At 38.3% G+C, this 22828-nt stretch overlaps 2 protein-coding genes and 1 long non-coding RNA gene across 7 annotated transcripts; 1 reads left to right on the top strand and 2 right to left on the bottom strand.

The window, feature by feature from the left end:
* Nucleotides 1-298: 298 nt before the first annotated feature.
* On the bottom strand, nucleotides 299-4690 carry LOC131304572 (probable galacturonosyltransferase 9). Of its 2 annotated transcripts, XM_058331842.1 has the most exons (5): nucleotides 4290-4679; nucleotides 1573-2817; nucleotides 846-1121; nucleotides 513-530; nucleotides 299-481 (listed from the first exon to the last, which is right to left on the bottom strand). In XM_058331842.1, the coding sequence occupies exons 1-3, from the start codon at nucleotides 4452-4454 to the stop codon at nucleotides 846-848; spliced, it is 1686 nt and encodes a 561-aa protein (XP_058187825.1). In that variant the 5' UTR covers nucleotides 4455-4679; the 3' UTR covers nucleotides 299-481; nucleotides 513-530. The 2 variants fall into 2 exon arrangements, with proteins under 2 accessions (XP_058187825.1, XP_058187826.1); XM_058331843.1 differs by having other exon boundaries at nucleotides 299-1121; nucleotides 4290-4690.
* Nucleotides 4691-7926: 3236 nt separating this feature from the next.
* LOC131304571 (uncharacterized) lies at nucleotides 7927-21389 on the top strand. 4 transcript variants are annotated; one of them, XR_009192432.1, is made up of 4 exons: nucleotides 7927-8679; nucleotides 9819-9947; nucleotides 10860-10936; nucleotides 18644-18770. It is a non-coding gene; the product is annotated as an uncharacterized LOC131304571 (long non-coding RNA). The 4 variants fall into 4 exon arrangements; XR_009192431.1 differs by lacking the exon at nucleotides 18644-18770 and adding an exon at nucleotides 17537-18590; XR_009192429.1 differs by lacking the exon at nucleotides 18644-18770 and adding an exon at nucleotides 21240-21389 and having other exon boundaries at nucleotides 7931-8679.
* On the bottom strand, nucleotides 11066-12295 carry LOC131304570 (basic leucine zipper 43-like). The gene has a single exon (XM_058331840.1). It carries the CDS (start codon nucleotides 11789-11791, stop codon nucleotides 11198-11200), a length of 594 nt encoding a protein of 197 aa, XP_058187823.1. The 5' UTR covers nucleotides 11792-12295; the 3' UTR covers nucleotides 11066-11197.
* Nucleotides 21390-22828: the final 1439 nt, after the last annotated feature.

Genomic DNA, 22828 nt, shown 5'->3' with positions numbered 1-22828 from the left:
ATGAACAGTTAATAGTTACACCAATGAGCACACAACAGTGTGCGAAGCACGCGGAATTACACTAGTTTTTTAAAAATGCTAAACAGACCACTGCCACTTATTTAACGAACTACCTCTACAGAATCAATGTCCAACATCAGTACTAAAAAGTTTATGCTGTCTCAAAAGTAGACATCAATGGTTATGATGGAGGTACATTCAGAAAAGAATGAAAAATGAAAGCCACCCAGCGACAAAAGAAAAAGAAACGAAAAAGCGAATGGCAGCTAAAATTTTTGGAAGTGCAACACCGGGATCAGGGGGATCGAATCAACAACGCGATATTGCCATTTCTGAGCCACAAAATCCATCTTTAGAGAATATCTCATACAAAAGAATCATCTTCATGTATACAAGACCTCGACGGTTGGTCACATATTAGAACTAATGCATTCACAACCAAAACAATAGACGGGGGATGGTGGAAAGAATGAGTAAAGCAGCCCAGAGCTTCGCTCTGAAAGTTATATCTAACCAGGATGTGCAGAACCCTGAAAAAATACATGTAAACCAAAATGAACAATGACAGCAACCCAATCTTGGAGGACGTGCGGGGGTGTTCCGGTTTCTTAGAAAAAGAACTTTTAGAAAAAGAAGGTAATTTCAAGCTCAAAAATAATTTTCCTACCAATGTGGATCTTGTTTGATAGATCTCATTGAGATCTTTTAAACGGTGCAAAAAAAATTGAAAAAATATTTTTCATTTTCATTAATTTGAGTTTGAAATTACCTTCGTTTGAAAAAAAAATACTTTACCACCTGCGAAAAGCTACCTACAATTTTGTAGTAGTAAGAAAAGTACTCACCTAGAGGCCAAAATTGCACACTTGTACGAATTCCATCTCATAATCAACGTATTTCGTCCAGAGATGCTTGAACTGGTTCAAAGCAATGTCCAGCCAAGGCTTCATGTTTCCATTGAAATGGATGACAGCGGCATTATTGATGTGATCCATGCTAACACTAGGATTATACCCAAGTCCGAGGACATGCCATGATTTGTCCAAGAATTTTGTTGTTGAGTAGAAGGCAATCAGGCCAGCCGGAAGTGTCCCCGATTTCCACAAAGTTCGATCCTCATTCTGATAAGGAAATTTACCCAAAAAGTAAGTTGGTGGGAACTTGACCCAGCAATTCTAAAAGTTAGTACAAAATATCAACAAAACAAAAGGACACCCAGTTGGAACCTATTGATGGGTGTCAAGGCAGGGGCAGGCAGATTCTGTGATAGTTGGGTCAAAAACTATAAGCATACAGAGTTGGGGGGCTGAGCCAACCGGGTTGGAGCAATTTTTTTGCCCCAAATTGTAATGAATTAGAGACTGTCTATTTGGGTTTGTCCGTTTGGGGCAATTTTTTGGTTTAGAGGGGAAAATATAGGCATATTATGCATATAAACCCTGTTGGGGCTTTGGAGGAATTGAAAGTTCATTGGGGTCAAGTGGTGCTGGTATACACAGCTCCGCCCTTGTGTCTAGGATCCAAGTGATCAGAAAATAAAATAAGTACAACTGAAAGCAAGATAACACTTACCAAGTTCTGCCAATAATGATATTCCTCGGTGCATTTCTCACGCCTCCAAGCATCAAGGTTAAAAAAATTCATTCCGAAAGCCCAGGCACAAGCTTTGGGATTGAACCTCTCCCTAATAAGAGGATGAGAGAAGTTCAAATACTGACCATATCGGTGGAATGACCCAAAGCATGTCTCAACAGCCCCATTCACTTTCCCATCCATATCGATTTTCCACAAGGGCGTTAAATCCTTCTGAACCACGACATCATCGTCGAGGAAAAGTATCCGGTGCAGCTTTGGGTACATTTCTGGCAAGTAGAATCGGAGGTGATTCAACATGGACAAGTACTTGGGGTTCCTGAATTTCATGTTATTCACATCTTTAGTGGCATTCTCCGCCCTGTTCTCAAAGTAAAACTTCTGCATGTTCACAGATTCAAGTTGCCGAAGCACCGGCACATAAGAGGAATTCAAAAATGGGAAATGCTCCACTGATTTCACCTCGACATAAGCACCTGGACCCCCTTCAATGGGCCTCCTCCTAAACCAAACCTTCATTGCTGCTAGATTCATTCTATCAGTAACAACGTGGAAAACATGTTTCCATGGCTCTGCCGCATTCTTTATTGCTGAATTTACTACAACAGATACCGCAATGACGTTATCTGAAAAGATAGCATAATGGTATAAAGTCGGATCCTCAAACTCAGGCTTAGGCTCCTCATCACTATACTTGTCAGGGTGCGCAATCCTCTCCTCCATGAGCCGCATTGCAAGACAATGCAAACTCTTTGGAGTCGATTTGGCAGCAATTAGGCTAGCAAATGCACCATTCTTCTTAGCCTTAATGAGCAACTCATTAACTGCAAATATTGTATCCTTCAATTTCTGGATTTTTAACTGGTTATCATAAGATTCTTTTGCTTCCAAAATCATTAATCTTGCAAACTTAACTTTTTCCTTAACCTCCTTCTCAAACTGCCTCAATACATCCTCATCCACTGGCCCATTGGACTCAAGCAATGATGCCCGATAACTAGGTTTCAACATAATTTCTGAGATATTCTGTGCCAAGTCATCAAACATCCGCAACTGCTTAGAGCTCTCAAGCTTGAGCTTTCTCGCATAAGCCGCATAGGCATTCACAAGTGCAACATGATCTCTTGCCTGCTTATAGATTAAATCTAATCTAGTCTTGATTGGATCAGACTTCAAAGCTAGAAATGTCCGCTGAACATAGGCATTTCCAGTTGTCGGTATCACCTATTCAAACAACAAACCATCCACAATTAATTTGGACTCCTCTAAGAATTTCCTTAAGTAGTTCGTATTCTAGTACTTCAATTTGCCATCTCAATACAGTTCCTGCAATATTGTGACATATGTAAATCTGATAGAAAATCGAGTGAAAAATGTCAACATATATGGACCGTGACTCTATAACATTCCACATTTCGGGCATAAGTTTCGAACCACATATGAAATGGTACCTTACTTTGACAGGGTGCAAACACACCAAATGAATAAAAATCAGTAGGAATTTGAAGGTTCATTATTTTAGTATGGACCTTAAGTAATCCATTTTCGCCAACTCAGATTTTTCAAATAGTTTATGCTCTTATGGGCTTGGGTTGTAGTATCTGGATAGTTCTAACCCTATTCAAGGATATAACTGTCCTAAAGAAATGTGTTTGTCAAAGCAAGGAGGTCAAGGGTTCAACTCCTCCTCCAAGGCGTTAATCTAACTATTCTACCATTACTGACTTTCACCAATTAAAAAAAAGAGAGAGAAGGAAGTCTTTCCTCATTTCTCAGTTTTAATCGTTCTTCTCATATATCAGATTTCACAAATCTGTAACGTAACTTTAACAAAACGCATCTTCTCAATCACCGTAAAGAAACCGGGGCACTTGGCCCAACGGTGCATAGCTACACTTACGTGCAGTGAGGTTGCGAGTTCAATTCCTCTGGAGAGGAAGTTAATACACCCTTGTTAAGGGGTTGGGAAGGGGTTTGGATAGTATAAATTCTTCTAACGTATGACAGAAAAATTACCATAATGAAGGAACTATAAATTTGACACATTTTTTCATACTTAACAATTAACATCCCAACTAAACATAATCAGCTCTTCGAATCATTACATTACCAAACGTTCCCAATGGATTTTAAACTTCAATTTCTCTCCTCTTTCCTTTCCTAGGTCTTGAAAATCCTCCTCCTGATACACAAAGGCACATATGTACATCCATTATCTCTTATGGAGTAACTATTACAAAGTGAAAACCTTCTTGTCTATTACAATTATAAAGGGAACACCTCCTTGGTGTTCTCGGTGAACGACATCGCAACACTTCACCGGACCATTCAATTGGTAGGAGTGAGACGACAGGTGCACACCAAAGGCGGACCGATCGACCCAACCCAAAATCTAACTTACGAGCTGTTTAACCGCCGTTATGAAGCAGGCTGGCACTTCAAATTTCCTAAAATACCACTTTAAATAAATGAAACTGTCAGTCCTAATTTTCTTTCACGCCTCTTTACTACTACTCCTCCTTTCACATCTCCGATTCCATAACGGATTAATCTCAATGGACGATTTTCCAATTTCTCTCTTTCGCATAATGCGATTCGCGCACGCGTCGCTTGTGCCCGGCGTCTAGTGTGTATATATATATTTAGAGAGAGAGAGAGAGAGAGAGAGAGAGAGAGAGAGAGAGAGGGAGACGTACAGAGTCGTGGTACGAGGAGGGGTGGGAAGTGAGGAGGACGGAGAGAGTGGCGAGGAAGAGGAGAGTGAACATGGCGGAGACGAAGATCCGGTACGATAACAAGTGGCGGAGGCCACTGCCGGCGAACGACGACGATCCACGGCCGCCTCGGACTGCAACCGCCATTGGATTTGGAAACCCAGATCTAATGACTGCCAATAGTGACCCACTTTTTTCCTCGGTTAAATTGAATAGAGGGATTTCGTTCTGACGATACAAAGAGGAGAGAGAGAGAGAGAGAGAGAGAGAGAGAGAGAGAGATTGGAGAGGGGATCTGGAAATGGTACGGGTCGGAGAGAGTCAGAGAGAGAGAGAGAGAGAGAGAGAGAGAGAACGAGTCACCGGACTGAGTGATCCGTCCCGCGTCGGCGGAATTTTTTTAATTTTAATTGCTGCGGCGCTGCGTCACTTTTTCAACTTTTTAAATTGAATTTTTTTTTCGAGCTTTATTTATTTTTTAATCAGATGCGTTTTTTCGGACTAATTACGATACTTTGGTTATTTCCGTTAAATGATACTACTCCAGTAGTATTTTAATTAATGTATATGAGGAAAATGAACTTCTTAGAAAATCGATGAGTTTTGGTCCGTGAAGTTTAGTGAAACACACTTTAATATTTCAATTAATTTTTTGAATTTATTAAAAAAATTTAAAAAATGAGCGAAAATAGCAGATGGAGAGCAATTTGTAAATGACAACCTCTAAATATTTTCAATATTTCAAAAAAGTAGTGATTTTAAATCACATTAATTGTTTCTTGTTTTATATCTACTTTTCAAAACATATTTAACGTTTTATATAATGTACTAATTCATAAGTGAATGCAATTTGAAGAACTAGGTAACGTTTTTTATTTGTAAGTGATCATTTTCGTAAATTGAATCTTTTAAAAACATTTACGAAATGTTTCTGGATTTGGTTATCAAATGAGATTGGAGAAATGATAACTGTGGAATAAAGAAATCTACAAGAAAGTTTGGTGAATTTTTAAATTTATCGATCTTCGTAAATAGCGATTTTCGTTAATTGGTAGAAAATAATTGTTTGGACTCTTGTGTCAAAATTTGGGTTTCAAAATAATCCGAAACCACCTCATTCGAGAAAGAAAAATTATTGTCTTAGAAATATATCCTGAAACTAAAGTCAAAACAATTTACTTTTAGTGATTCTGCATTTTTCAAAGAAAGAAAAAGTGCTTCCAAAATTTCAATGATCTTTGCAGTGAAAGAAAAAGATTAAGTGAAAAATGTATTCCAAGAAAAAGTGTGCTTTCTATTTTCTCATTAAAAAAACGGTTCTGCCAATAAAGTGTCTCGAGCACAAGTTAAGATGCATTATAAACGAAAGATTCTCCAACCATAAATGCGTCAAGAAAATGAAGGATCAATTATTAATCCATATTTGACTTAAATGATCGATATTACTCTGAAAACAAAGGTCAAAGGTCAGAGATCACACCAAATAGTTATTAGTGAAATTATTGAAACCATAGGGGTACGACAACAAATAAGAAACAATAAACTTTGAAAGAAGGGGGTGACTCTTGCAAGGTCTGCAAAACTGAGAGCATATTCAGCAGTTACTTATATTTTTTTATCCAAATTTGAGTAAGATCGTCGTGGGATTGGATCCTTTCTAGTTCAAGTTTTGGATCGAAACAAACGGTCCAAATAAAATCTAGACCATATATTGAAAAAATTAATGGTTCGGATCTGCTCAAAAACTCTTCGCGTAAAGAATTCAATTCTTTTGGTGAATAGTCATTAAGCAGATCCGAACCATTACTTGCAGTATTGACAAGTACAGATTTTGACTGTCTCCTCCATTCCAAAACATAGACAGGAGATGATCTGCTTCCAATCTTCATTTGGAATGAAACGTTTAAATTTAAGCTTTAATTTAAATAAAAACTTTATTATGGTAAAATCCTAATTGAGAAGCACAAAAGAGCCTTCTAAAATTGAATTCTAAACATTCTAGCTAAGATTTTACTGTAGTTGTGACTTTTTGGATAAAGATTTTCGATGTAATACGAGAAGGAAAATGATAAATGACAGTCATATAACCGTGTAACAAGATATATCCATACATAGGAGAAATATGTTATAAATAGTTTGTTTGAGTAATTTATAAAGGCTGTTGATTTTGTCATTCCTTTTTTTGTTAACGCCACTTCTCTGTAAGTATATTTTTGGTGCAAAAATACACTTGTAGCTGAGTTGCGTTAACAAAATAGAGAGTGTCAAAATCATTTCCCTTTATAAAAGAGAGAACATGAATACGATTGATTTGTACTTCATCGACGATCTGAATGTCCAAACATATTTTGGGCTATTCGAATTTTAGAGAGAATAAAAGAAGAGAGAGTGGTGGGGTGGGGGTGAGAGAACAAATTTAGACCGTTCAAAATACGTTTGGACGGTCCGGATCACCTACGGCACCCAAAAACTTTTCAGCGGGCGGACAACACTAGGCCAACGGTGAACTTTTCCAATTTGTAATTTTTTTTTTTTTGGTCAAAAGCGATTCTACCAACAATTTTATCCATATATTTGATCATCTTGATTTTTTTTTATATGAAAACAATACTCTTTTCGTCTCTATTCTTTTGTCTCCAGTCTTATTGCAACAGGACAAAAAATTTATATGCAATATAAATATTGTTTAATTGATTTTATTGAGCTTTTTTAAACGATATTTTCAAATTACCTAAAAAAATTATAGATTACAAAATATAATCAATTAAAAAATGATATCAATTCCTAAAAAGCACTAAAGAATAGGGACGGAGGGAGTAATAAAATACTCCATCCCTATGTTCACTGTGATTTTGCGTGTATTTTCAACGGCTTATATCTCTCGACCTATATTATGTTTTATATTTTTAAATCATTGTCTTAGAAAAAATTAAGACCTATAAAACATGATTCATATTACATATTTTTAGCAATATCCTTCGAGATATAAACCATTAAAAATATATGCAAAATCGCAGTGATATTTAAATAGAGAGGAGGGAGTAACAGTTCTGAAATGAACCTTCAAATCGCCAAATAAAATCGTGGCCAAGAGTTACCGCGAAAATTCTCCCATTTTCGAAATTCCAATTTCCCACAGGTAGGTTACATTTTCAAACGATTGACGTCCGTTTGGTTGCTGAGAATCCGGTGAAAACTACGAGAAAGAAAATACATACACGAATAGCATGGTTCGATTTCAACGCCTCCTCGATTTCCAAAAAAATGCCCAACATTTGCTTAGTTGCGTAAGTTTTTGAATTTGTCATAATTCCCTCGTTTCCGGGGCAAGCTTACACGCATCTCGGTTGATTCCGAAGTCCTCGATTTAACACTTGGGCAAACGCCCCAAGGTTTCGAATGCTTAGCGATTTGAACATCCGGCCTCTTGTAGGACAAACACACTTACGACTTTCTCATGCCTACTCGGCCAAACCAAACCCCAGAAACGTATCAAAACTTTTTTTTTTTTAATCGTTACCAACAAAGATACTTGCACGAAATCGCATTTGTTTCTATAGGTATATCAAAAGTTGATACGTCTCTTTCAATCATACGCAAGATTTCTGCATCCAATAATGTCTGTCTTATCCATAATGTATCTATCTGTTTAATTATTAGCTGAGATTCAGCGTGTAGACAATGCCTTCTGTGGCCTGAATTGATAAAGGGCATAGTGCGGTTTAAAGGTTATATCTATCGCACAGTTTAATGCATTGGGTTCTATTTCTTGGACCTTTATTGAACGATTTATATTTTAGAATATGCATTTTTGGGGGTATTTGTAAGCCATAAATCTGCTAGAAAAATGAAAATTTTGATCTGGGAGGGATTACATATGTTAGCTTTTTTTTTTTTTTTTTAACAACGAAAAGCAATAATCGATTGTAAAAAGTTACAACGATTAAAGGGAGCAAGAGAAAATGGCATCGCAATGAGAAGGTAACATTCCAACCAGGTTGGTACCCTATCCCTCGACATTTGTTGGGAGTAGCATTTTTTATTGCATGTTTTAGTCGCGAGGCAATTTGCACCCGTTACAAGGACGTCTGATAGGAGCCTCGCATGTATTTTTCGGGGTAATTTCAGGCTAGATATACGTTGGAAAACACAAATTTGGGTACCGGTTTGTGATGGATTACATTTGTTAGTAGTTTTTTTCTACTTGTGTTTTGGTTTCAACATATGGCATAGGCACCAACAGGCTGTATGTTTAAGTCATATGGCTATTTGCATGAGTTGGCGTGGATGTCTGAGAGGAGCCTCATATTGTGGAGTTTTAGCCTTGGTCTTTTCTACTGTGCTGTGCACCAGCCGCATATCACCATCCCCGGTTGGTAAAATGACAACAGTTCTATGAATGGAATTTTTTTTTTTTTTTTCTTGGTAAGTATGATTGGTATTCTGAGAGCAGCCACTGTTTCAGTGGTATTCTGAGAACAACCACTTTGTGCATATTGTCAAAGGTTAGGTCTGTTCCAATCCTCCCCCGCTTATACTCCCAATGATTGGGGACAACATGGGTTCTGATGTTGATGTTGATTGATAAGTATGATTGGTATCCTTATTATAAAGGGACTTGCGAAGAAAAAGGATAGGAAAAGGCACAAATGGAAATTTAGAATGCAGGATTTGCAGCCAATTATTTGGCTGTCCTTAGTTGCGAAGTTTAATCCTAATGTAGGAAAACTAAGCACAATCAAACCAATCGTATGCATCTTGCATGCAGTTTACATAAACATAGAACTCAGTTGCCTTTTTCTGAGCTTAAATATTCTCTGCCTTTTTACTATTGTGTATCCAGCCAATAGAGCCTTCTTATTGTGTTGGTGCTTTGGATGAGATCAGCCAAAACTTATCCTCTAATTTGTATCTCACCCTCTTATCAAAACCATTATTTTTCTCTTCTAAAAATAATAATTCTGTTGTAATGGGTATTGCGTACTCAATGATCCATTTTAAGAATTCTATTAGTCCAATATGCATTTAGAGTGTAACTTGTATACCAGGTGCTTGGTGAACTTCAAATCGCATTAGCGGGTGAACACAAGCTATTGACCTAATAGATGAATTTTGGATAAGGCATCTGAACTTTTAATGAGACCGTGTCATACAAAGCTATTGACCTAATAGATGAATTCTATCCTCTTTAAGGCTAAAATGCGGTGTTACATATCTGTTGAATTGTACTTTGTGGGCGGATAGGCGAGGGATGAAGGCTCTTGATTGTTTGTGGGAATGAAACTCTCGCTTGCCTTCTCGTTGCTCACTAAAATGTCCTCTCGACATGGACTGTCAATGTACTTTCTTAAGAATAACTTTTCCTTACAATTCCAAATCTCAAAAATCCCTCAGAAAAATGCCACAACGTGACTTAATAGGAGTGCTTTGCCTTTATTATAATTTCCTGTGTGTCTGCATACTGGAACTGCTTCTGACTATGAGGATTAGGTTTTTATTGGCACTTGGCAGGGTCCCTTGCATAGTGAGGGTTTTTATTGGCAAGGTGAACAAGCATCTCATGGGTAAGCAGGGGTGAAGGCAGTGAAGATCAGTACTTGTAAAGAATGCAGATTTGATTCCTCTAGTATTGCAGCAAAGGTAAGCCAACTTTTTAGAAAACGTGTATCACATTATGTGCTCTTTTTACAGGAACAGTAATCGTCATAAAGTTTGGTTACAAAAGAGACCTACCTGGGTGATGGTGCTTTTGCACCCACCAAAAAGAATGAAATAGAGAGAAAGAAGAAGAAGAATACAGAAAGCAGAAATAAACGAACATGCATGCGGGGCTGACATGTCGGTATGTGTTCCACATGATAATAAACATGAAAAAGAGAGGACAAAAGAAACACAAAATCATGGCAACTCATACATGCTAAAATGTATTGAATTGACATAAGAAGCAAAGACAGCCCTTTTCTGTAAATATTTGCAAAGCAAGAGTAGTAGTGCACATTACCAAGACGTGGAATTTCTGGAATTCGATCAGCATTAGGAAAAAGTAGAGGTAAAAGCTTTGCAGGGAGCAAAGGTAAGGAAAGAAACAATGATGATAAGGCTCCTGAGGTACTCCTTGTCTTGTGAAAGAGGGGCTTGAAGTTCTTGTTAATTTTGCTGGTGATCTCTGTCAGACACCTTCACTACCTGCTATATCAGTACAGTGAGTAATTGCTAACTCACTGAGTTTTCTAGACCAATCAATTACAAAATTTCGGAACTTCGGAACTGAAGGCCAGGAACAGTGCTAGGGATAGTAGTGGATAACTTTACACGTTCTTTTATAATCTTATAGCTGTTTTGAACAATAACCAACATCTCCACCCCACCACCATTCTACTCCTGTTACCCTTTTCCACGTAAATAATGCCACTTATATCTCCCCCCCATTGAGATCCCCTGACATAATCAGTACTTTCCAAATAATGGGTTGAATTTGTTTCAGGCATTTTGAGAATAGTGCTTGGTTCACATTCCTTTTTTTTATTGGTTTTTAAATTATGCTGTGTGTAGGAACTCCTTTCTGGAAGATGGTGGACTTCTTCATACAATCAGTTTTGGAAGGATCATGGTGGAGTCTGGTCAGACAGGTCAGTTCAAATGTCGTCTTCTTCTATTTACTTGTGATCTCTTCTGAATGTTTATGTGGTTGATGGAGAGATCTTAATTCTAGAACATACAGAGGACTGTTACTTCTACATATGATATGATAATCTGAGTTAAAATAAGGAGCACAGTCAAAAACGATATTATTGCAGTCTCTCTCTCAATCTCATAGAGCTTATTATCAAGGCAAATAGGATGGACGTAGAAAATATATAAACGGATAAATAAATTCATTGGCCTTCAGATCACCCAAGAAGACCACCCGAGGAACTTGTATCCGACTGGTTTGAGGATTCAGTTCTGAGGTACGCCATGTTGCAGTTAATATCCTCCAAATCTCTCAAATTAGGGTAAGGACTATTGAGCTGCATGTCAGTGATCATCTGACGAAGCCCAGTGGTTTCTTCTTTCAGCTGAGCGTTCTCTTGGACAATCTTGTCATGGGTTTCTGAGAAATGGTTTAGTTTATCTATGAGCTGGTGATTCTCGTTCCGTAGCCAAACAACCTGCGACCAGAGCTCGTCCAGGTGCTTCTGCTTGCGCATACGTGATCTGCGCGCAGACTCTCTATTGGATATCATCCTTCTCTGCTTCCTCTCATTGATGAGGCTTAGGTTTTGTTCATCTGCTTCGTCTGAAGTTGAGTTGTTGCTGAAACATGTCGACTGAGGGTTGAATTCCTGGACTTGAGGAGTGGTCTGGAGATGGTATAGAGGATTAGAGGATCTGCTAAACTGAAATGCTGCTGTGTTGTTTTGCATCATATTAATATTAGGTAGATATGGGTTTGGGTTAGAAGGAACTAGAAAATGAAGTTCAGCAGCATCATTGGGATGCATGGCTTTAAACTTTGTTGAGTGGTATGGATTGGGATATATGGTAGGGATCAGGTTGAACAAAGTTGGAGGTTTTTCAGGTGGAGGGAAGCTTCAAGAGAAGAGGTATTTTATAGGAAGGAAAAAGGTTGAATGGCCCCACTTCTCAAAATATAGGTAGCTGCAGTTTCATAAAGATAAGACCAGTGGAATATGATGCAGGAACTGTGCTTGTACGTTAGTAGCCTCACCTCCATGTATGTTACTCATGCCCTTTGCACTAGTAGTTAATGGTTACATTCATACATACTTGCGTACATTTAGAATCTGGTACGAGCACACTGATGTGCTATACAGAGCTAAGTGCCACACCATGGCCACCAAGGGAAGCTTGCAGGTCCAATGCAACGAGGACGTTGCATCATAAGATGGGGAGATTTGAGAACCCCAAAATGTCCCACATCGGGAAAAATAGGAAACATGAAGTGGTTTATAAGGTAAGACCCACCAGCTACTATTAACTTGAGGTTAACCTTTTGAGCCACGTGGTTAGCCTAAGGGTTAGCAGGTCCGCTTCAATATAATATCATTATCCATGAAGAAGCATACGCACACGTACACAGAAGTTGCCTGTTGCCTCACACCCTTGTGTAGATGAAACAGGCAACAGACAAGTCTGTACTGGTTTATAGTTCATGCTCTATGTGGTTCATCAATGGCTAATGCATGCATGCAATTTTAGGCCATGTTTTGTCCATGGAGAAGCATATACATACATGGACATGTTCATGAGTTGCATGTTTGATAATCATTTTGAGATCAAATATTGCTTACATCAGAAGGAGGATAATATATGGTGGGCAGTGTAATAATTTAGGTGTTGGAATGTTTTAAAAAGAAAGCAGGCGACTGGTGTGGGGTTTCATTAGTCAATCTCAAAGAGTGGTGCCATTGTCAAGCCGGGCCAATTGAATATCCTATATGCAGATTAAAAATGTCCTTAGCCAACGACGTTTGGTGACGTACGACAGGAGGGGGAAGAAGGTTGGGGAAGGGTAAGCCTTTCTGAAAGTGGAATGGATTGTATAAGGAACTGATGAGTCAACCACCACTTAGATTAGACCCATCGCAAAATTAAATACAGTCTACTTGATTCTTACCCTTCTGATTATTAGGAACCAAAAGTACCTTCTTGTGGATCATTTAGGTACGGATTAGTATGCCACGTCATAGTGGGGAGGGGTATCTTAGTCATTGCTGCAGGGAAGTCCATTCATATTTAGACATCACCACCTTCCACTGTGATTGTTAAGTGGTAAAAATGGGGGGAAGTGCAAAAGCAGTGATGTGATATTCTACCATGTAATGTTTCCATTACTAGAGCGCGTCTATGCATTTCACTAAGAGGAAATCAGCGAATTTATCCCTCTCCATGGTTGGTGTCAAGAAGTTTTAACATGGTATCCACTGCAGTAGATCACGACGTCCTGTGTTTGAATCCCAGCATCGACTGACTAATTATAGTACTGGCACGTGTATAGCTTTGAGGAAATAAATAATCCAACTTACCCCTGCATCTGCTTAAGCTTATAGATGATTTCGTGGTTAAAAATAACTAATCGCAGCTCAAGTGCAAATCTTGGTTAACTGGACAAAATGTGAATGAGCTATCAGCAAGAGGATGGGGAAAACTGAAACTGCATAACATGATTTCAAGTTTCTAAACTCGCCGTTAAATATTTACACGAAGAATGGACTCACCTTGAATGCTGACTAAATTAGTCAAAATCTGCTGATTCTAACCTTGAATTAGAGTGGGAAAATTGAGAAGATTAGCTAGTTTTGACCACAAAACTCAAACTGCCATACGTGAACAAGTTCGTTCGTAATTTTTTATGCGAGTACGGACTCATGTCAAATGCTGACCAAATTAGTCAAAATCTACTGATATAAAACTTGAACCAAAGTAGAAAAATGAGAAGATTAGCTTTTGTTTTGACCTCAAAACTCAGTACTAGTGAGTGTTGAGAAATGGGAAAAAATCTTGTTATCTGGTGGTGGGAATGGGGAGGGTGGAAATATGGATGTAGTTTGAAATCCAGTCTTCCACTAATGAAAAAAGAAGCCTTGCAATGCATCCAGAACCAGAATCCTATGGGGGCAAGTGCTCTCACCCTACTTCATTTTGGGTCAGGTTGAGTGGACTCAATGGTCAACAATGTCATGAGACAGATATAGACCTCTCTTTCATTTCTTGTCTTTGAATTGTTCTTCCCTTGTTTTCTTTCTCCTTTTCTGCTTTCCAATAGAGTCTTTTTCCATTTGAAGGTGGATTGTATAAAGGTGGTTAATGATTTAGTGTAGTTGTATTCATGTAGCAGTATATATCTCTCTCCTTATCCTGCACTGTACTTGTATATATACATTGCTTTTGTATCACCCACTAAACCTGGTAAAATGAGAATTCCCAGATAAGACCCTTTTTTTTTCGACGGTCAGGAATGTCTGGGCCAGCTACGTGTATCCTTCCTGGTCCGATCAAAGGCAGGCCATCCACGCAGGGACTAGGATATTCACAAGAAATTACTTTCTCGCAGCCTGACCACAAGAATCAAACCCTAGTCAATTGTGTGGGGAGCAAACCTACCAACCAATCAAACTAACTCATTGGACTAGATATGACCTTATTATCAATGTTCGATAAGTAAGATTCTTTACCATGTCTCTGGCAACATAAAATTCTCACTTTTTTCTAGTATTATTTTTCTTTGCAATCTTCCTTGCATGGAATTCTTTCCATTTCCAGAATCTGAGGAGAATTCTTATATTATGCCAGGATTTGAAGTCCACAAATTGAATTGGCTTCATATTAGATTCTGCTCATTAGTATATCATCCTAATAATTCTCTGTTGATCTATTTCTTATGCAAAACTCGTGGTTATAATATTGAGAATATATTAGGGACCCTATTGTCTGGACATCAGGTCTTTATAAGTGGGTAAGAAAAGGAGAAAGAGTCATTCCTTGGAATTGAGCATCTTTCTTGTTCTATATTCTTGAGAAATTTTTGGGTGCTGAGCAGGTACTATGTGGCAGTATCCGTCGTTGATCCCAACTGTCCAAACATGTTTTGAATGGTCTAGATTTATTCTCTTTCTAAAATCCGGACTATTCAAAACACGTTTAGACGGTTGAAATTGCCGACGGGATACCACGTGTGTGATACCCGCCCAACACCCAAAAATTCAGGGGAATGGAGGATGACTTCACTTGCCTCAACACCTCACTGGGAGAGCAAAGACATGCCATGGAATGTGGCCTCTTGTATTGGTCCTCTCAAACTTTGAAAAAGACTTCTTGAATTTGTTTTCAGAATGCTCACAAAAAGTTTTTTCTGATCAGCATTTTTCTGTCTTTGAATTTTGGGTTCGTAAACTAGTTTTTGGTTTGGGTTTTCATATTAATATCTCCAAGAAGATTTAGCTCCATTCTCTTTAAACTTTTGGTACTTTTTAATTTTGGTGGTTTTGTTCTTATTTTCTGAATTTTTGTTAGATTCACGTTTTTTTTAGAATAATCAATTGTCTCCACGAGAGGAGTCTAAAAAATAAAAAAATTACCAAAACCAACATTGTTTTTTGGCTAAAGATGAAATATGAAACACGTATTTTTTTTCGTTTTGTATGATTTTTTTTTTTTGGTTCCTCTCGTCGAGACGAATAATTAATTTCAACTATTACGAAAAAAAACTAATTTTTTTTATGAAAATGCAAAAAATACCGAAAAAAAGTATAGATATTTTTTTTTGGGAGAATGGGGAATTTTTTTAGAAAATTACCTTGTTTGAGTGAACTTTATACTAGTATTTGCATATGTATATGTATATGGAGAAAAAACTTGCGTATTTACGGAGGTTTGGACGATCCGAATTCACCCCGCTGTATTATTATTACCCCTCCCATCAGATGTGAAGGCAATGATTGAATTGATGTCACTCACTTCACCTAAGACCCTAACCCGGCATTCATATCTTATGAATCTTTTCCCAATCATACCCATCTTACCCAAATTCCCATTCTACCCTCCCAACACAACCCACTCCAGATAATCCAAGACAATGGCATGGGCAATTTGGGAAGATATAAATCTGACCAGTGGGGGAATCTGCAAATTTTTTGGGACACTGCCCTAAAATAGCGGCCTGGGTCACGCACGGAGGGCTACCCGATTTAACATCCCCCCACGAAAATATGCTCTGATACGAACAGAAAAGAGGGTAGGCGCACGATAGATTTTGCCCCTGGGCCCCCCGCTAACCAGCGCGCGTGGTGGCCGCACCCTCACCCCCGCCCTACCTGTCAAACTCAACCAAAATATGCCCCCCGATCTCACCCTCCACTCTGTACACAATTACAATCGTTTTGAGATACGTACATGTCGGTAGAACTGCAAAAGAATCGAGCTGTTCGTGAGCAGTTTGTGGCTTGGCTCGAGCAGAACTCGGGCTCGAGTTGTAGGCTCGTATGTTACGAGCTAAACACTTGGACGTTCGGCTCGGCTCGGCTTGCAGAAGTTCGGCTCGTTTTATAGGCCCCACTCGTTAAGTAAATTAGCTCAGTTGGGCTTGGCTTGTCCAGAAACAAGCCGAGCTCGAGTTTTAGGCTCGTTTTAAACAAGCCGAGCTCAAACACTATAAAGCCGTGAGCTCTGAAGCATTGGTACTTTTAAAACATTGGTGTACTCGTGCACGTAATATTAAGAGTATCGGAACTTTGCATGGTACTTCTAAATTCGTGCCGGGTACACGAAACTCTTATCGAAACTTTTCTCTTTGACTTTTTTTGTATCCCAAAAGTACCTAACATATATCTAGTCGTACCCAACACAGAAATGAAACTAAGTTGATAAGACTTCGTTTTTCTATGCTTAGCACGATTGTAAAATAACGATTTTGAGTCTATGGGTTCTTTAGTATTATGAGATCAAACTCTAGTTTTCACCTTAAGTTTTGCATCAAACTATTGTTTGATGATGGATTCCTGATTGCCTAGGTCATTAGCTTTTGTCTTCGTTTAAATTGTAATTATTACGTGTAATACATTGTTCGAAATTACCGAATTATAGAAATACATTTGCACCCAACATTTTTTAGATTTTGCCGTATCAACATACCCGTACGCGTGGTTCTTAGGCCATAAGCTTCATTGGAGCACCATGTGATAATATCTCCAGAAGCACCAAAGGATTTTTCATCTCTCTCTCTCACACACACAGGTTGAGCTACTAGATCTCTACACTCATCTCTCCGCACTCTTCCAAATGACTATGATGGGGGCTCTCTTTAGTTGAGCTCATGCTTATGATGAGGCTCTTTAATGGAGGACCGTAATAATGTTAAATGTTGTGGTACAGTCACTTTACCATACCTGACTATTTCCTGCACCCCACTAAGGTGACCTCTTAACATTTTCCCCTTCAGATAGATCCAATAATTAACAAGGAAAGGCACATGAAATTTTTATCCAACCCAAATATGTTCAGCTCAATTCAGCTCTGTGTCCAACACCTGCATACTTCTTTATGGGTTGTGTCCTATATATTTGTATCCTGTCGAACTACTGTTTTGTAGTTTTAGCCAACTGGTCTTTCTTCTGTGTCCGGATCTTATGATTTTTTACATGAGAAAAATGTCATGTGAGCTTGCGTATCAATCAGTCGTTAAATATAAGTATATGTCATTCGCCCTTGAAACTATTCTCGTTTCTCAGGATCAGGCCTGTAATTATTTGGTATATCCGGAACGAAAGGCTGCAAGAAGAAGTCTTGCACACAAAAGAATCACGTACGTGCCCTTGGTACGAGATTGAATGGTTCTTTCCGGAGGGGTTCGTTTCACCTTCCGACAAGTAGTTTGGTTTTTCGACTTAAGAGATGTATCGAGTAGACAGTCTCAACCAACTACTTCTACCGAGAGATTGATTCACGTTACTCAAACTATAACAATACAGGAGTTATAATCCCTCAACAGTTGGGTGTCTGGCCAATTTTTTCCCCCCGCTGATGGTGAGGCCGGGTCGAACCTGTGAGATTGCAGGAGCAAGTCCTTCACTTGGTGTCATGCTTCTGCTCGACCAACCTGTTGATCATCCCACACATCTTTCATCACCTTATTTTTGTTCTATAATGAGGGTCACAAGAAATCCAAAGAGATTGGTCTATTGTGGATAAGCTCGTGATCATCTTACACTTCCTTCATCACCTTACTTTTGTTTCACTTTTTTGTAATTCACACATTAAAAAATAAAAACCCTAGGTAGACTAACTCCCTCCATTATTTGTGCAATCTTTTCAGTCTTTGTTTTATGTTATATATTATACTGGTATCATGCCAAATCTTTGGTGCAATGCATAATACTATAAACCATGTTGTGGGTGGTGGAATTTAGGGTAATAACACGATTGCTAATTAATGTGGCTTACGTACTTGTAATGAGGTCTTTGATCCACTAACAATGTGGATAACAAAAGGTGCCGCCGTTGTTTAAAGCAAATTGCTACCATCTTTTTTGATAACCGGCTGTCTGGCCAGCTTGCGCGTAACTCGATTGATTCTGGGATCCTGAAGGTAATGACCGGACAAACCTCCAGCGACTCTAAGGTTTGGAATGTTTGGCTTCCGCGGATTCGAACAAGCGACTTGATAGAGGACAAACACTTATTAGCTTGCTCATGCCCATTTATTAGTCGAACCCCTTTTGATTAAGGATATTGCAATCTTTTAAAGACTTTTTGAGGGCAAATAGAACACATCATCCTTATCATCCAAACATTTCTTGATTTTCTTTTGAATTTTGTTGCTAAGAACATCGTTTCAGGAGCTCTTGATGTGGTTGCTGAGATCATAGTTTCTGTGACGGATCTAAATGGGCATAGAGGCCATTACAAACCAAACCGATCGAGCATTAAGTTTCAGTTAATTGGGATCAGCTACATACACGAATTTTTTTTCCGAGGAAAGTCCACTTTGACCCCCTGTGGTATGGGCCATGTGCGGATACACCACCTATGGTTTAAAAGTGTGCACATAACCTCCTGTGGTTTTAAAATTGTGCAGATAGACCTCCTGCCGTCATGTTTTCCGTCCATTTTAATGGACACAACTTTAAAAGACCAATATACCCTCATCATCTCCCTTGATTCGTTTTCTTTTTCAAATCTAACCACACCATCCCTTATACCAAAAATTGAATCCAAACCGTTGATATTGTAGAGTTTGACAAATACTACATTTATGCCAAAATTCAAGTCAATCAAAAAATGAAAAGTTCATGGTCGAATCAATTTTGTTATGAAATTAAATTTTCCAATTTGAATTTACCACAAATTAGATCACTGGTTATTGATACCTGATCAAGATGAATTTTTACAGAGATATTCTATTGTTTATTTAATACATTATGAATGACTAAGATTACATTCTAGAGGCGTGTGAGATACACCTCCGTTAATATGGACGGAAAACATGACGGCAGGGGGTCTATCCGCACAATTTTAAAACCACAGGAGGTTATGTGCACACTTTTAAACCATAGGGGGTGTATCCGCACATGGCCCATACCATAAGGGGTCAAAGTGGACTTTCCTCTCTTTTTTTCTCCAATAAGCTGCCATCGATTCATGCGATCCAGCAGGGCCTTTTACATGCTGGTTGTCAGCTTCTTTATTCTCAGTACCCTCTTTCTTTATCCAGACTTGAAACTATCTGTGAGATGGATAAGAGACTCTCCAAGCATGCGTGGCAAAGGCGTGCAGGGACGAGAATTGGGAAATCCTGTAGTGCAAGGCCCTGTAAGGCACGCCATCGATCTTGACAATGAATAGTTGAGATATGATTTTTAATTATGACCGGTTTTTCGGTCTTAATTGATTTTTGATCTGAACCGTTGATTGATGAAATTGACGGCTGCGTGCTGCTCTATACATGCACTACACGGGGGTGTACTACAGCACTCCCGGATCTGAAGGGACAATCGAAGTCAGATTTTTTTTTTGTGTGGAAAAAAAAGAAAAAAAGAACCCTCTCAAAGTATAGCAATACCTTGTACTCCCTCCGTTCCAATTTAATTGTATTTTTTGGGAGTTTGTGCTACTTTTTAATTAATTATATATCGTAATTTATAATGTTTTATGTGATTTGAAAAATATTGTATTATAGAATTAATCGAGATCTATCAAATAAGATCTATATTGGATATAAAATTCATTACTGATTTAAAGATATAATTAATTTTTTATCCAAGGATAATTAAATTGGGACGGAGGGAGTAGTAAAGAAATTGAAAGGGGTTTGCACCCCCAAAGTTCGTTCAATTCACAATCAAACCCTATTGAATTCTGGTAACGTTATTCTCATCTTTTTGACATATTTCTGACCCTCGGGCATGAATGATTCATCTGGAATTCTTCTACCTTGATTCTGGTTGAAATATTGCCTGGAGATACTCAAAAATTGCCATGGAAAAGGGATAGTGATTCTTGCCAGAGTTTGGCTAATGCTCATTAGCAAGTTGGCCTTGGGACAGCGGCTAATGTTCTTTATTGGTACAAAAAAAGGAGGGGGCAGTACATGCTTTATAAGTAGCTCTAAATTATTGGATGCTTACATATACAGTGGGTCCAACAAATAATTTCCATATCCAGTGGCGGACGCATGATTTGTACTGCTCGAATCGCATGTATTTCTACACTAGTGACAAAAAAAAAAAAGAAAAAAGAATCCATAATATATACTTATACTAGCTAGCTAGTTCTGAGAGGGAGACGAGATTGTGTACATATACCTAACCGCCCTTTAATAATTGTACCTAGCTATGACCAAAAAATAGTTGATAGCTCGAAATTTTCTGGGGAGGGGGGTTTCTCACATATACAGAAACTTTATGAAGCTTTTTTTCCCTCTCAAGAGACTTGCAGGGGTCGATTTTATAGAACTTTTGTAAACTAACTTAAAAAACTAGTAAAATCAGTGGGAATATTTAGAGTTATGCAAGGGTCCAGGCACCCCCTTGCGTCCGCCCCTGACCGTACGAGACAAACTTATCTTAATAATTACTAATATAATGGAATTCATGACCTCTTCCCGTAAATATGAACTCGTGTATGAGTATCGGGGGTGCATGTGCATCCTTGGGATTGGGATCCAAAGTTAGACGGAATTTAGCAAACATGGGATTTCCATCTTCTATCTGTGTGAGAAACTAACCAAATTCGAACGTATTTTTCTCCGGACATAAAAAATTAAAGGATCAGGGTGTCTAATTTGACTAACAATATTGCATACATATCTGATACATTTCATATCCAATGGACCTGAGTATTTTTTCGGAGAAATGATAAGTAGATGCATGCGCACTGTCATCTACTTGCGTCCTCGGTACGTACTCGGTCGATTATTTGCAAGACTTTTTGTAGGGAGGAGTTGTCGATCCATCGCTAGCAAAACCACCGTATGCAGCTTCTTACTTTCAAGCCGCATGCAGTTTCCATCGCGAGAGTTGCTTTGTCATCGTTCCCCATCGCATCTACCTATCTTACGTACATTTGTTGGCAATTTTGACAGACTGTTCGCATGCTCAGTCCGCTTTTTTTTTTTTTCGTATGCGACAGGATAGATTTGTGTTCTTGTTAATGCAACAGCAAGTTTTATTTCTTTAATTCCCACAGTAATTTTCATTGTTAATAATGCAATTTCTTGTCATTCTAATAAAAAAGAAAGGAAAGGGAAACCATATCTCCTGAATTGGAACCCTATAAAGATGCTTCCTTTCAAACTAGCTTGGAGGTGATAGGCAGCCCCTTTCTTGAGACAATGTTAATCCTTTGGTGCTTCTTTGTTTCTTTGTTCTTCTTGTTTTTAGTGTCTTATATTCTGAGTCCTCTTTATTATTTTCATCACTTGTCCATGCCTGGCAGCAACCACAAACGTATCCACTTGCTCTCAATCCAAGTTTTCACAGACCAGACTTTCATGTCACAATAAAGTAAGAGAGAATCAAATATCATGACCTGGGAAATTTTTTTAATTGTGACAATATCTTGATGAAAAGAATGAGATTATTTTTTTTGTCCACCTTTGGCTTTTTCCTTGTATGACAAAAAGAATAGCAAGAATATACATCTAATTATGGAAACAATATAGAGACGTTAGCCTTTTAGGTGAAGCGATCGATAAAAATATTACACATACGGCAATACATTACTTTGGACGGCCGGATTCACACTCCACCATGATGCATGTAATATTGCTAATTAAAAAGAGTTATATTTCCTCTCTCAGTGCTCTTTCAATTCCGATTTTCTTTCTGATTTTCTTGTTTCATCCAGGGGCGAAGGTTGCTGGAGCTGGTGGCCCCTGACACCCTCCAAATGTTGTATACTTTTTAGTAAGGTTTATTTGTACCTATATAATGATGATATAAACAGGAATTAACTGGTTAGTAAAGAAGTACAAGTTTTTTTAATAAACCTTTTTGTACCTCGAATTTTTTTAAAGGAAAATAAGTCATCACACCATAATCCCCTACTTTTATTTTCAACTCCAAAATGATTGAAGCAATAATCTCTCAGTCCCCACACAATCCTCAAAAATATCCTCCTGTGCAAAAGGAAAGAGACTGTTTTTGTGGGAGATTCGGAACAGCTAATATGAGCCAATGCCATGGTCAGGTCACACCTTTCTATAGGAAAAATAAAGTGCTTTAGTTGATTGCCTCTCTGTGCACTGACAGAGGCACTGACCTTCCCTTCCAATTGGTGAAAATGACAACTTTCTACTTTAGGTTCTTCATTTTCCATGTATTTTTGGGTGATCTATTCCAAGTCGCATAATGAGCATGTGTGAGAGGGAGAAAATTCACGGGGCGAAGATTGAAAGCAGGAGCGTAGACTGAATTAAGGTTGAAAGTAGAAGTGAGGGTTTTGCTAGAGGATTATTGGACTATGCACTTTTAATTTCCTGTTTAGAAAAAAGAAAAAAATGGAAAGTGGAAAAGTTAGATTAC

This window comes from Rhododendron vialii, chromosome 10a (assembly GCF_030253575.1).
Source record: "Rhododendron vialii isolate Sample 1 chromosome 10a, ASM3025357v1".
NCBI classification, from domain to species: Eukaryota; Viridiplantae; Streptophyta; class Magnoliopsida; order Ericales; family Ericaceae; genus Rhododendron; species Rhododendron vialii.
Note: the sequence above shows the minus strand (reverse complement) of the source record. Positions and strands in the feature narration are given on the sequence as shown.